This window comes from Sebastes fasciatus, chromosome 21 (assembly GCF_043250625.1).
Source record: "Sebastes fasciatus isolate fSebFas1 chromosome 21, fSebFas1.pri, whole genome shotgun sequence".
Classification (NCBI taxonomy): Eukaryota; Metazoa; Chordata; class Actinopteri; order Perciformes; family Sebastidae; genus Sebastes; species Sebastes fasciatus.
The window spans coordinates 18959210-18973365 of NC_133815.1; the positions used below are offsets into that span (position 1 = coordinate 18959210).

At 43.4% G+C, this 14156-nt stretch overlaps 1 protein-coding gene and 1 long non-coding RNA gene across 2 annotated transcripts in view; one reads left to right on the forward strand and one right to left on the reverse strand.

Moving 5' to 3' along the window:
* Positions 1 to 14156, reverse strand: part of sspo (SCO-spondin) — a 91659-nt gene that overhangs the window by 33945 nt on the left and 43558 nt on the right. Inside the window, exons 75-98 of the mRNA XM_074621288.1 lie at positions 13730 to 13900; positions 13533 to 13612; positions 13280 to 13449; positions 13112 to 13158; positions 12389 to 12589; positions 11497 to 11667; positions 10716 to 10916; positions 10502 to 10610; positions 10157 to 10377; positions 9631 to 9783; positions 9309 to 9475; positions 8746 to 8891; positions 8221 to 8441; positions 7883 to 7918; positions 7454 to 7618; positions 5917 to 6129; positions 4354 to 4521; positions 3922 to 4056; positions 2395 to 2632; positions 2112 to 2264; positions 1966 to 2012; positions 1558 to 1728; positions 1135 to 1311; positions 467 to 622 (exon numbers count right to left, since the gene is read on the reverse strand). Of these exons, the coding sequence (XP_074477389.1) occupies positions 467 to 622; positions 1135 to 1311; positions 1558 to 1728; positions 1966 to 2012; positions 2112 to 2264; positions 2395 to 2632; positions 3922 to 4056; positions 4354 to 4521; positions 5917 to 6129; positions 7454 to 7618; positions 7883 to 7918; positions 8221 to 8441; positions 8746 to 8891; positions 9309 to 9475; positions 9631 to 9783; positions 10157 to 10377; positions 10502 to 10610; positions 10716 to 10916; positions 11497 to 11667; positions 12389 to 12589; positions 13112 to 13158; positions 13280 to 13449; positions 13533 to 13612; positions 13730 to 13900 (3717 nt within the window). The remainder of the gene's footprint in view (positions 1 to 466; positions 623 to 1134; positions 1312 to 1557; positions 1729 to 1965; positions 2013 to 2111; positions 2265 to 2394; positions 2633 to 3921; positions 4057 to 4353; positions 4522 to 5916; positions 6130 to 7453; positions 7619 to 7882; positions 7919 to 8220; positions 8442 to 8745; positions 8892 to 9308; positions 9476 to 9630; positions 9784 to 10156; positions 10378 to 10501; positions 10611 to 10715; positions 10917 to 11496; positions 11668 to 12388; positions 12590 to 13111; positions 13159 to 13279; positions 13450 to 13532; positions 13613 to 13729; positions 13901 to 14156) is intronic.
* Positions 11561 to 13428, forward strand: LOC141759309 (uncharacterized). The gene is made up of 3 exons (XR_012592095.1): positions 11561 to 11716; positions 13090 to 13209; positions 13299 to 13428. It is a non-coding gene; the product is annotated as an uncharacterized LOC141759309 (long non-coding RNA).

A 14156-nucleotide genomic window follows, 5' to 3' on the forward strand; every position in this document is an offset into this window, starting at 1 on the left:
TAGGTCATGGACAGCATCAACATGCATTTTGACGAAAAAAAAGGTGCTTGATTTCCTGTGTATCCATTTTTGTACGGAAGCCCTGAGAGGCAAGTGAGAATAAAATTCTGGTGATCTGTTTTTCTAAGTCTGATCTAAATTGTTTTCTCTCCTGTGTTTATGACTTAAGAACAGGTGGAAAAAGGTGGTAGCTTTTTTCCCCCACCTGTTTTCACAGATGAAAAATGATTTTTTAAGGAACTTAGAAAGATGATCCTGGCAAAACTTTTTTCAAGTCATAAATACAGGAAACAATTTAGATCAGGGTTCTCACTTGCCTCTCAGGGCTTCCGTAATTGTGTGTGCCGTTCTGCATGAAAAAAATAATGAAGTGCACCTTGGACATAAGAACAATGACATGATCACAAACAAGCCTCTTTGTTTATACAGATTCATACGCACACTTTTACCGTGGTGGTTAACTCACCATCACATTGGCTGAGACTGCATGTCCTGCTCTGTGTTTCAACAGGAGTGCACTGTTGTCCCCTGGTGGCCGGGGAGAGAGCTACACGGTAGCGCTGCTGCCTCGGAGACGCACAGGAGCACTGAGACCAAACACTCCACGCCGACATGGGACAACCTGCAGAAGAAAACAAATTAACAAAACTGCTTACTGTTTAAACGAACACGTCATGTTATTTGTGATTCACTTAGAATCTGTGGAGCAGGACTTGTACTTATGTGACCCAGAGTTGGTCCCAGTGAGTCTACTGCTAAGTAAATCAGTTTATAATAGATCTATTTATACACAAAACATTAGGTTTTCCTCTTTTACAATCAGTATAAAGCTGTCTTACTGGTATCAACTACTAAAGTACAGTTAAAGCAGAAACAAAAATGTAATCAGCAACCATGATGCACTAAATAACAACAACAGATGGTTCAATCTAACTATTCTAACTATAAAATAAATCATTGAAGTTGAGTAGCTTATAAACTCATTGTGTTGTCTTCACCAATTAAACTACAGAAGGGAAATGTTTCATTGTACAGCACACACACAGGGCCTCCTGCTATTTCACTCTGACCAGAGTCGGCTTAATACCAAGCTGACCACAACAAAAGTAGCACGAGTTGAGTTTTTGTCTGTACCTGGACAGGGCTGTTTGTAACACAGCTGGGTCTCCTCTCTGTTCCTCTCAGCCTCAATCTCAGCGGGACACGCTGCATCTCCTCCCTCCTCGCACGCACACACCCTGCGCCGCGACACAGAACCTGCGCCGCAGCTCCGGGAACACGGTGACCATGGCGACCAGGGGCAAAGGTCATCTGTAGACAAGAGAGTCAATATGATCAGGGCCAATGTGAACTGTATTTATCGTGATCCTGTTTTGCTCAGATCCTTATTCCAAGATTCTACACACAGTTCATACATTATGTATTCAAATATTATAACTGGAAATGATGCGTGTCTATTCTTTGGTAATATATATATATATATATATATATATATATATTCATAGCCTATAGATGGCTATGAATGAATGAACATAATTGTGGCATTTCTGAACAAACCCAGACAAGGAGGAGTGTGACAGTCCTGTGTTTCTCTGTCCGGCCCGCCGCAGTGAGACCCGTTGTTACGTGGAGGGGGGTTGATGCAGGCGCGGGTTTGAACCTGTGTGCCCCGACCACACGTCACCGAGCAGTCAGACCACACTGACCAAGGGGTCCAACCACCATCCACTGGACACAACACACAGGATTTGGTCAATCGACTCTTATCTTTCAAGGCGAATTAGCAACTTTCTTGTCATAATGTATGATTTTCCCTGTTACAGGTCAAACGGAAATGTGTATATTCTCTTTCTTTAAAAGTAAGCTGGTAATGTAAGCTTGCACATTTGCAACAGTGCTCATGTTATTCTACCACATTAAGCCGACTTCATTTCCTTTGTCTTTACAATAATTGCAGTGACGCACCTCTGCAGTCGATGTCTTGGCAGTAATCTCCCTCTGGGGTGCACGTGCTAGGAGGAAAAAACAAATTAGAGTGTGTCTGAAACCATCCTTATTTCCTTTTCACTGCAAAACCGTTTTATCAGCTAAATGTGTGCATCCGATCTCACCATTGTTTACACTCGCCCTGCAGCCAGGTGTCACCCACTCTGAGCTCCTGGTCGTCATGGAGACAGAGAGGTGGGCAGGGTCCTGGGTCGCAGGATTTATGCTGGACTTCCTCAAACTGGCAGTCTGCTCCTTCAGACTCTGGGATCAGCGACCTGACACACAACATCTGGTTTACCGTACTGCATATTTCTCATTACAAAGAAATACAATTTCCCTGAGGAAGGTGGGAATTATAGTTTTCACTGAATAAACAGGTATTTTTGTGAGTTTCTTTCACCTCACCTGTATCTGGTTCTCTGGCCCTGCCCACAGGAAACGCTGCACGACGCCCAACTGGACCAGGAGCTCCAAATGCAGGCGGCCTGGCAGCTGTGATTGGTGCAGAGGAGCTGTCCGTCAGAGCAGCTGCAGTTGTTACAGTCCACCTGATGCCAGCTGCCGGCTGCCCAGATCTGTCCCAGTGAATCCACGCAGTCACACTGCCACAGCTGCACACACACCCCATCCTGCTGCAACTGGCCTGGACACACACACACACACACACACACACACATTAGTTAGTAAAAAGAGAAATATTTTATTGTCTAAAATCCTGAATGTCCTGTGCCATCAATTTTCACATAGCAGTAATGGCCATACCTTTAATACTAGGCATGCATCAAGAGGTTGTTTTTCATTTGACAAGTAAAACATTTTTAAAAAAGAGTTTAAAGACATACCTGATGATGGCAAAGAACATCAGCCTCTCTCGAAATATGGCACATTTTGCTACATAATCTGATTATACGAGTATTAATGAGGAATTTAGCTTGGTTTATTTATATTTCGGCATCTGTATACACTTTTTTTTTAATGGTGCTGCTTTTTTTTTTGAGCTGAATCAAATGTTTATATGTGTGGATACTTTATTTTTGTTTTATTGTTGTTGATTTATAGATCTTTTTTTGGGGGAGGGGGTTGGTTGTAGTTTGCTTGTTTTTCTTTAGTTTTTCTAGTTCCTTTCTTTTGCTTTGTGTTTTAATACCTTGGTAGTAATTAATGGGGATTCCGGGTAAATAAAATAAATAAGGGGTTTTATTAGGCCCCATTATTACATTGCAGCAGCTGATTTACAGCCTTAACTACCTCTGAAATACATGGCACTGAAAACCCCACATTTACTGTACTTGTACTTTACCTAACTACATACAATGGGTTCCTTATCCACAAAAATAGTCATCTACCTCTACATGTATGTAGCCATATCTAGCCATGTAAAGTGTTTTTTAAAAAAGTGTTTTATTTGTCCTGGTTTTGAGATATCTGTCAGAAATGTTTGCCTCCAATATGATACAGTTGATGTGAATAAAACTCCATCTGTGCTGCTCACAGAATTGAAAAATTACATTTAAATAATGCAACATCTATTTTCTAAAGAAAATCCACACACCTCGTTATGAACAGTTTTGATGGGGACTCTTCTTTGATAGAAAAAAAAAATATTCCACAAAGGACGTAGCCAGGATTTTAGAAATACTGAGGTCATTCCCAACATCCTCAAACATCCCCCAAAAGCAAACCTACCAAAACCAACTGCATGGTTAGATACCAACATAGTTAGTTTTGTAATTTAGGTGAACTGACCCTTTACTAGGTTTATTCGAACTTTGGCTTAACGGCACCCAGTGCACACCTGCACACACATACACTGTACGGTGCTTATCTTTTTAATACCAGCAGGCACAGAACCTTTAGGGAAGAATCCCTCAGATATGCACACATACACACATGCAGGCTTATCTGTTAATAAAATGATAGCAGCCTCAGTACCTTTAGGGCAGCGACAGCCGGGCTGACATTCGGTGTTGCCCTGGCACTCTATGCCCTGCTGGAGGTCTGAGCAACGCTGTGGACACTGGTTGGCACACGACACAAACTCCTGGCCCGGCGGGCACCCTTTCTCATCTGACAATACACAAACAGAAGGTCATGAATTTTTCCCATGATGCTGAAGGCATTTTTTTTTTGCATAACGTGCCTCACCAACAATGCTGATCACACGCTGTGCTGACTTTTTGAACACAAAGACTTACGTAGAAAAACAGCCATGTACTGAATTAATGAGCATAGGATGAGTTATCTGTGGGGGTCATAGCAATCTAAACTCAACAAGCGTGTGTGTGTGTGTGTGTGTGTGTGTGTGTGTGTGTGTGTGTGTGTGTGTGTGTGTGTGTGTGTGTGAACATGTTGGGTCAGTCTCACCGCAGGGTTTGGTGTTGCAGGGTTTCACCTGGTTCTTCTCTCCTTCACACTTCTTCCCTCCGTTCTTGGGCGGAGGGCTGGAGCAGGAGCGAGTGCGGATGGAGCGGCCGCCACCACAGCGCTTATCACAGCGAGACCAGGGACTCCAGCGAGACCAACCTCCATCCACTACAGCATCCACACACACACACACAAACATGAATATAAGCAAACATAAATTACGATACAACTGTTTTTGCATGTTTTATAGTACAAATCACAGACTTTACACTAAATGATCATTCCAGTTTATCACAAGTTGGTTCTTATTTTCATATTTTTGGCCATCATTTCTATTGGTTATGATAAAAATGTACTCAACAAAGTAATTGATTGCGGCAGTCGACTTGATGGACATAATGGTATATTATTACTGATTAGAATGATGACCAAAACAAACAAAACTTGGTCAAAACCGAGAATATGTCTGGACCCTGTACCGTCAGTCTGTAAATTTGTGGCTAAATTGTTAAGTTGTCAGTGGTCATGTGTATAATGTTAAATCCAGTAATGGTACATGTCCAAAGCCTCCGTCCTTTCTACGCTTCCCATTCATTGTCTATGTAAACAGCTGTGCAATGCATTCTGGTAGGCACGACTCGAGAGACGGGGCGTCACGTTGGCCGCTCCTCATTTGCATAAAGTTGAAGTCTGGGCTACTTTATGACCGGCTTGACTCGCCACCTTTGTAAACTCCCTTGAAACTTTTAAACTAACCGTTGTCGATCCAAAATAAAGACAGATTTAGCAACTGTATGGCTTATTTCTCGCATTCAATGTTTTCATCAACACATTTCGGTGAACTTTTTTCATGATATAAGAGAAGAAAGTTTCCAAACGAGCTGCCATGTTGGTTCCGGTTTGAGAACTGGGAGCAGCAGGCCACGAGAAAAGAACATATATTGACTATACTCTTTCCTCGTGTCTAGTGGCAGCCCATCCCTTGCACCTGTGAGTGGAACCACTGACACGCCCCCCTGAAAACGTAAACAAAGGACTGTTCCCGCTTTTTAATTTTGAAAGATCAACGGCCAATGAGGAAACTCCAACACTCGGCCGACCAATCCTGTAACTTCAACATTACTCGGTCACTCAGTGACAGACCTTTGCATTTGTAGGGCAGACCCTCTGTGGTCCAGACAAAAATTTCAGGTTTATAAGGTGTGTAAATCCAAACTTTTAGGCAGCCCACAGTGAGCCAGAAGGCTCCAGGTTCCTTACGTGGTAATGTCATTAATGGAAAATGAGTTCACCAAAGCACAATAAAATGTAATCGATTGGGACGGGAACACCCACATTATTGCCTAATCTTGAGGGCTAGTCTTGTATGGCCCTGAGTTCAAATCTAGTTATAAGGCCTTTATTATTATGTACATGGTGCACTTTACTCAATAAATGTGTGCTTAATCAAGTTATGACAAACTGATTACTAATTACCAATTTATACAATAAAAAAAATGCTGAGTGGGTGGCAGAAATTTGAGGGTGAGGGGTCATTAGGGGCCCACAGCTCGGTTGGCTGACCTCTGCAGGGCTTGATGTTACAGAAGCGATGCTCCAGGTTTCCTCCCAAGATGTCCTCACACCAGGAGCCGTTGGTCCGGGGACTGAAGAAGGTTCGGAGCCTCTGCTGCTGACCCACTCCGCAGGACCGCGAACAGGAGCTCCACTCCGCCCAGTCTGTCCATGAACAGTTCCTCCATGCACAGTCTGGCCCCACACACACCTCGTCTCCATCTGGGAGCACATTACAAAAGACTGTAGTAGAATATCTGTGCAGCTTAGTCTAATTAATTGTGATGCTTCGGTTTAATTGCTGGTATCTCATCTCCTTTTCTATTTACCTGCTTTTACAGTTTACTAGTTTACTATAATTACAGTAAACCTTTTGTTTATGGTATTCACAGTAATATCGCAATATCTATTAATTAAAGTGAAAACGGTACACAAAGCTCCTTGTACTGCAAACGCATTCACATCAAATGAGCAGTTTAATAAGCTTAAGTATAAGTTTTAGTTGAAACCACAATAATAACCTATACCTTACTCTGTTGCGTGTGCACACACAGACACACAATTCACCCAAACGCACATTCAAACATGGTATAATAATTTTTTGTGGATAGTATTCCCGTTTGTTCGTGCATACTACTGTTTACCCCCTCCGTTGGAATAAAAACTTCAGATAAAAATCAGACGGGAAAAACTTCAGCTGCCTACTTCCTGGTTAGATTTGAATAAATCAGATCTTATGTACAAATAAAACTCCATAATATTCTCAAACAAAGCTAAATAATACAACTAATCTCTCCTGATGTCTGTGCTGATCAGTAAATAAAGCGGCAAGTCCATTAAAAAGAATCTGCTCTGTTGTCTCTGAGATAAGCATGGTGAAAAATTACAAACCAAGCCGCAGCACAAACAGTCCCACACAGCAAACCAACAGATGTTAATGAAACTCAGTTTGTGTAGAGGTTTTTTTTCTGGGGGAATGCTGAACATTACTACATCATGTGCTCTCTCTCACACCCAGGCTCCTAATATCTGAATAATTAATCCTCTGTGGTCTGATATACGTCATTAGAAGCAGCTTTCATCTTATCACAAATGTCTTTTTGTAGAAATGTTATTGAGGAGTGCCTTGTTTAATGTTTACACAGCAACCGTCGTTCACAACCGGGAACTACAATGCACTACTATTAGCTACTGAAGTATTGGTGGTTGAGTTCCTTTTTAAAGATATAACAGGATTACAATGTAAGCAAGCAGATGGTGTAAGGAAAATACTTGGCAGCAGATGTATCGCAAAGTTTAACCAAATTTCGGAAAAGCGGCAAAAGAAAAATGTTTCCATCCGCTACCGTTATGCAATTATCAGGAGTTGATTCATCGAGATAAGCAGTAGGTGGTGCAAATTCTCTAGTCGGAAAACCATTACACCATTGCAGAAGAAAAAGGGCGCAGCAAGATTTTTTGCGCAAATGAAAATGCACATAAAAACAAGAAGAACGGAAACGCACCTATAAACAGCAGCAAAGAGAGATAATGTGAGTGGTCGTACCTGAACACTGGGGCAGGTTACAGGCCTTCTCCTGGTGAGAGCTTCCAGAGCAGGGGGGTCTGATACACTGTCGATGACGGGACTTCATGGCCGGGCTGAGAGCATCAGTGCAGGTCTTAGTGCAGGGACTCCATGATGACCACGGAGAGAAGCCAGCGTCCTCATCTAAAGAAAATATAGAAGGAAAGAGGATGAAACAGGGAGATTTATCATTTAAATGATTTGTTTTGTCTCATGAGGGAAAAAGATAGTAGCAGACAGGGTTTAAAATAAACGTAACAAATCACAATACCATGCAAATAGATTGCAAAGGAAGCAAAAAAAGACATGAAAGATAAAAGAGAAAAAGTAATTCAGTAAAAAATATTGTAAATGAACAACGGAGAGGACTCTAGCTGGTATTAAACTTTAAATAAGGGGATACTTTACCTGGTAAAACTGGTTCTTCTGTCGGTCCAACAATAACTGCCAACAACAAGCAACAATTCAATATCAGTACAAGCTCCAACATTTAGTATTGTGCAAAGACAAGTGATTCTCTGTTATTTATAATGGCTACAAATGAAGGATACAGAATAGCCCTGTATGATGAAATTATATTTATAATTATATTCAATGTAGACACACTCTCACAGTAGCAAACCGATCTCCCTCACCTGCGAAGCGACAGCTGGTCATTGCAACACAGTGTCATTCTTTTCCTCCATCCCTAAACACACCCATTACTGTACATACTGTACCTACTCTACCTAAATTAGCTCCTGTACCTGGGCAGTCAGGGGCCTGGCAGTAGGTGGTTTCCTGGCGTGGCCCCTGGCAGTCTCTTCCTCCGTAGCCTGGGGCAGGATGTGTGCAGACTTTGGAGCGAGTCTTTAGGCCCAGACCTCCACAAGACAGCGAGCAGGGGCTCCAGGAGCCCCAGGGTGACAGACCGCCATCAACTGGGCAATGCTCCAAGGAACAGTTCCACCTGCCATGTTCACAGCCGCTGCAGAACAGAGGGGAGGATATGGAAGCAGTGATGACGATGATGATGGGAAGGTTACAGCTTTAAAGTCAGAAATGTGGACTTGGGGCCACCCTTTTGCAAATACATGGTATAGTATGTGCTTTTAATTTGATATCCTTTTAAAGGTCTTAAACTGGAATACCTTTACTTACTTACCTATTCTTTTTTTTAGACATTGTAGGAACCAACAGATACCCTCTAATTGTCCAGCAGTACATGACAATGTGTGTCTTTAGCAGTGTATGAAATATAGCTGCAAATATTCCCAAGACCTTCTGCTCACCAGGTGCTGCAGTCATGGACCAGTGTGTCTCCGGACTGAAGCTCCTCTCCCTCAGAGATGTTATGGAGGAGCAGAGATGAGACCGACGTGACAGAAACACTCTGCAGAGAGGCCAGAAACTCTTTGTCCACCAGACAAGGACACTCCTGAAACACAAACATTACAATCACATTAGATGAAAAACATTTTTCCAATGTTAAAGCTACTACGATGATCTACATGTCTATGTAGAGCGAGCACGAGCGTGAGCAACAGGACGCTGACTTTCGTTGACTTAACGGCCACAGGTGTCGCTGTTAACAAGCAATTTCTGATTCTTACATAGAGTCCCTTTAAATAACAATTTCAATGGTACATTCATTTCATCACTGTAAGTCTGTTGGAAGACTCGCAGTGAGTACCATTGGACTTAAATGCAGTAATGCTCACTACATTGTTAGGAAATGTGTTCACTACCAAACTTTTGTCCTTTTGTGTTGCAAGCTTTAATGTTAGCATTGTTCAGATGCATAATATGAGTATCACGAGTCTATCAGAAGTTGCTCAGATGGCAGGGAACCCACCTGCAGGCAGACACCTTGATGTTGGTAGGTGTGCGGGGGACAGTGGCAGCCTTCCTCGCAGCCATCGGAGTAGCAGCCCTCCCTGCCGCTGACCTGAGCGCAGCTGAACGGACAGCCTTCACCTCGTTCACACTCCCTGTACAACCTGCCAGGAGGGCAGCCCACTTCTGCAAGATGTCAGCATAGAGACACAGATTAAAGATATGCAAAAAACAGTCTGCAAATGAGAGCTTTTTCTAACAGGTTACCCTGGATCTCACAGTTCATATCATTTTGATGCCAGCGAGACAGATATTCTAATCTACAGGGAACCAGGACTCACCGAGGCAGACCTGGGTGTTGCAGGTCTTGCTCTGACGGCTGAGGCCGCTGCAGGGCGGAGAGCTGCAGAGACGAGAGCGGGACTGCTGTCCTCCACCACAGCTGACCGAACACACAGACCACTGAGACCAGGGGAGCCACGGGCCCACAGAGTCTGGGAACAAACACACACTGAGATGTGACACGACGGCACGTACCTTCAATTTCATTCCAAAGACTGTATATTTAGAACTACTCTTTATGATTTTGATCTTTGTCATATATATCGTATCAGTATTTCCAATATAGCAATAATAAGATTCTCTATAAATGCAAGCAACAAACATCTTCTCCATAAGATTTAAGGAACATATCTACAGTTTCATCATTCATGTGATCACTGTATTGTTCGATATCTCATTTTGCAACAGTACATTACATATTACCACATAAATATACAGTAGGTAAGGACTTTGTTCAAGTTTCTGAACAGCTGAAAGTTGTATTTGAATCTGAAAACTCAAGTTCTATTGGCCCGACAGGACTACCTGTGCACAGGTGTATGTTGCAGTCTTTCTGCTGTTCAGCGACTCCCAGGCAGCCTCTCCCACTGCTCTGAGGCGACGGGTTATCACACTGGCGTCTCCTGAACTTGACTCCTCCTCCGCAAGAGAGCGAGCACTCAGTCCAGGCCGCCCATTGGCTCCAGCCACCGTCAACATAGCAGCCGGGGACTGATTGACACTGCAGAACCCCGGCCTCGCATGAACTGCGAAAAAAGTGAGAAAGACGACAAACACACACACAAAAAAGGAAAATAAAGACATTGAAATTAAATTCTATATTATATAAACTGATCTTATTACAATAATCTAAATGTTGGAGAGCTATACCAGTTTTTGCAGTCACTGATGATGCTGTCTCCAGGATTTGCAAACTGCCAATCAGATCCACCAGGCCACACCCATGATGCATCACTGGAATCTAGCCCGAATGTCGTTACTATATCAGAAACAAACATCTATTGATTAGACTAGTCTCTGCTTACAGTTTACCAATATAATGTAAACACTTCCATTTTTCACATTAACAGATTGTAGATCTAACCAGTAGCAGTGCTGTTGTGGTATTTGCAGCGACACTCGTCCCTGGCCACACACACTCCGTCCTGCAGAACCATATCACCCGGACAACCGCAGGTCCGTCTGCACACAGGGGAGTCCAGGCACTCTGTGTCACCATGGAGATCCGAACAGGAGCGAGGACAGGGTTTCCCACAAGGCCATTCTTCCTGGCCTCCACCACAGTCTGCAGGAAGTACGGTTTGAAGAGAATGAACACATAGAGTGGAGTGATGGGTTTTATGGTCTAGTATGCTTTGACAGACACAATAAAAGTAAACTTGAAACAAGCCAATAGATGGAAAATTGGAAACCTCCACGGGCTGAGGTCGAGTACTGGTCCCCAAATGTTTGTCAGCCTAATGAAATGAGTTAGTGTTCTTGTGTGTGCAGCCCTGTTGGTGCATCTTAGCAGTGCAGGAGCCTGTCAACTTTCTGTTTATCATTCTGTGGGAGGTGGACATGCACAGCACCGTGCTTCCCAGGGCACGGAGAGTTCATTAATCTTCCCTTTCAGGCATTTATAACAGGCCTTTTTACTTTTTTTGACTAAAGGAAAATAGTCTTTCTCCCAGTCTTCACCACCATGGACAGATATAGAAATGCTAATGGGTTCCACCTTGTTTATTTATTTATTTCCACATCTTCAGAGCTCACATTTCACTCTTCATTCCACCTTTTCATCCAGTAACCTCCCTTTTGAAATGGTACATGAGTGCTTTTCAACATAAATACACAATCAATATACAAGCCTTTATTATGCTGACCTGAGCAGATGGTGATGTTGTCATGACAACCGCTGCTCTGCCTGCTCTCTCCAAGACAGGGCAGCCCACCGAACCTGGCGGGAGGACTGTTACACTCCCTGGTGCGAGTGGACGACCCGGCGCACCCATCACACTCCGACCACGCTGACCAGGGACTCCACGAACCGTGGACTAGAGAGAGTCAGGAGAAGAGATGAAGAGAGAGACACAAACAAAGTATGTGTGATAGTAAGTGTTGTTATATTTGTCTACCTGTAGAGAAGGACATCAAAAGATGATATAAACATAGAGACATGTAGATACAAAGAATAGAAGCAGGAGAGGATAAATGGAGGAGATGAGAAGAATAAATTAAGACAAAAACAGGAGTGAATGATATTAAAATGCAACTTTAGAGAAAAACCTTGTATCTAAAGGAGTGACTGACTAATGGTACGTGTCCACAGGATCCGTCCTTTCCACGCTTCCCATTAATTTTCTATGTAAGCAGCCGTGCAATGCATTCTGGTAGCGTGACGGTGCGATTCGAAAGACGGAGTATCACGATGGCCGTTCCTCATTTGCATAAAGTTGAGGTCTCGTCTACTTTATGCAAATCACGGGCGTCCGACGCGACTCACCGCCTCCAGAAACTCCCGAGAATCATTTAAAATAAACGTTGTCGATCCAAAATAAATACAGATTTAACAACTGCATGGCTTATTTCTCGCCTCAAATGTTTTCAGAAACACAAACATGTACCATAAGGGATCTGGAACCTGTTTTCGTTCTCCAGACATATAAAATACTAGTATCCTGGGGTAAATAATTCTATTCAAATTCAAAAAACATCTAAAACTTGATCAACTGGCTTAGCCAAGGTTTTGTCGATAGGAACCTATGATAGTGATACCTGGACAGAAGGTGATGACAGGGCAGGGCTGTCTCTGGATTTGAACTCCGACCCCGTTGTGTATTTCCTGTTCTCCAGAGCAGGCCGCTCCTCCAGCCTTGGGCTCAGGACAGCTACAGCTCCTGTAGCGGGACACCGACTCTGCCCCGCAGGTCCTGGAGCACGGAGTCCACTCGGACCACTCACACCAGCCGCCTGACACTAGAAACACACAAAATCGACATTTATGGCCATCCCAAGACGTCATTTCCACATGCAGATTTTCTTCTAATCGTGAAGTTGAAAATATTCTTTTTATCGTTTTTTTCGTTTAGTCAAAGAAAGAAAGACTGCACGCAAGCCAGTTAAAAAGTCAAGTTTTAAATGTTTTTCGATCGTGCATTAGTTATGGTAAATGGACTTGCATTTATATAGCTACTTTCTAGTCTTCCGACCACTCAAAGCGCTTTACACTACATGTCAGCATTCACACCCATTCACACACACATTCATACACTGATGACAGAGGGTGCCATGCAAGGATCTAATCTAAATACTATTCACATTCACGCCTTCAGGAGCAATCTGGGGTCCAGTATCTTGCTCAAGGACACTTGAACTGGAGGAGCTGGGGATTGAACTGCTGGCTTTCCGACTGGTGGGCGACTCGCTCTACCTCTGAGCCACGGCCGCCCCGTTCCACCTTTCTAACACATACAGAGTCTTGCAGCTGGTCCCACTCACCTGGACAGGGGTCTCTGGTGCAGTTGAGCCTCCCACCCTCACAGGTGCTGAATCAAAGAGGAAATACCGACATCATTATTTTCCTGTCCCTTCTTTCTGTAAGTTTCTTTATTAAATATAACATGCATGTATGTGCTCCTTGTGTGTGTGTGTGTGTATTATTCTGACCAGTTGTTACATCCATCAGGGGCTTCAGTGGTCTCCCCTGGTTCCAGCCTGTGTCCAGTGTTGAGGTCCATGCAGGGACAGTCTTCTCTCTCTAAGCACACTGTCCCGTTAGCAGACAGGACCTTTCCCTCTGTGCAGTAGCACCCCGGCTCACATTGCCACTCGCAGTGCTGAAGGACGAGAAGAAAACTATCATCAACAGATCACAAAGTATGAGTTAAAGTGTTAATGGATGGAAACAGGAGATACTCACAGCCAGGTCATCACAGGAGCGAGGGCAGGATGGACCACAGCTACTGAACACTGTGCCTGGGACCTGCGAGCATGGCGCCACTTACAACACACATACATAATGACACCCTGTCAAAACACTGACATAGAATCAGCTGTATTGTGAACAACACTCATACTAACAGCCTCATCTACATTGTACACACTGTGTAAACGTACCTGGACAGTGGTCAGTGTTACAGGCTACGACCTCAGTTCCCAGACCCTCGCAGTAGTTCCCCTCCCCCTCTGGACTTGGACTGTCACACTCTCTCCTCCGACTTCGAACCCCCGCACCGCATGACTTGGTACAATCCGTCCAGTTACTCCACTGACCCCAGCCACCGTCACCTGGAAAGAGCCAACACATCATGATGAAATAGTTAAAACAAAATAAAACAACTTAATAAAGCCTTGTCAATTCTGTATATCTGGTCATATTCAGGAGCTGGTAAATATGTGAATCCCTATCGAGAGTTTAAATGGCAGCGTGAACAAAAACAAAGATCCATCCAACCGAGTCATAATATTGTTTACACTAAAAAGCAAGAGTTTAACGTCTTAATTTACATTTTTGTATTTTATCGATCTCAATATTTAAAGAAAG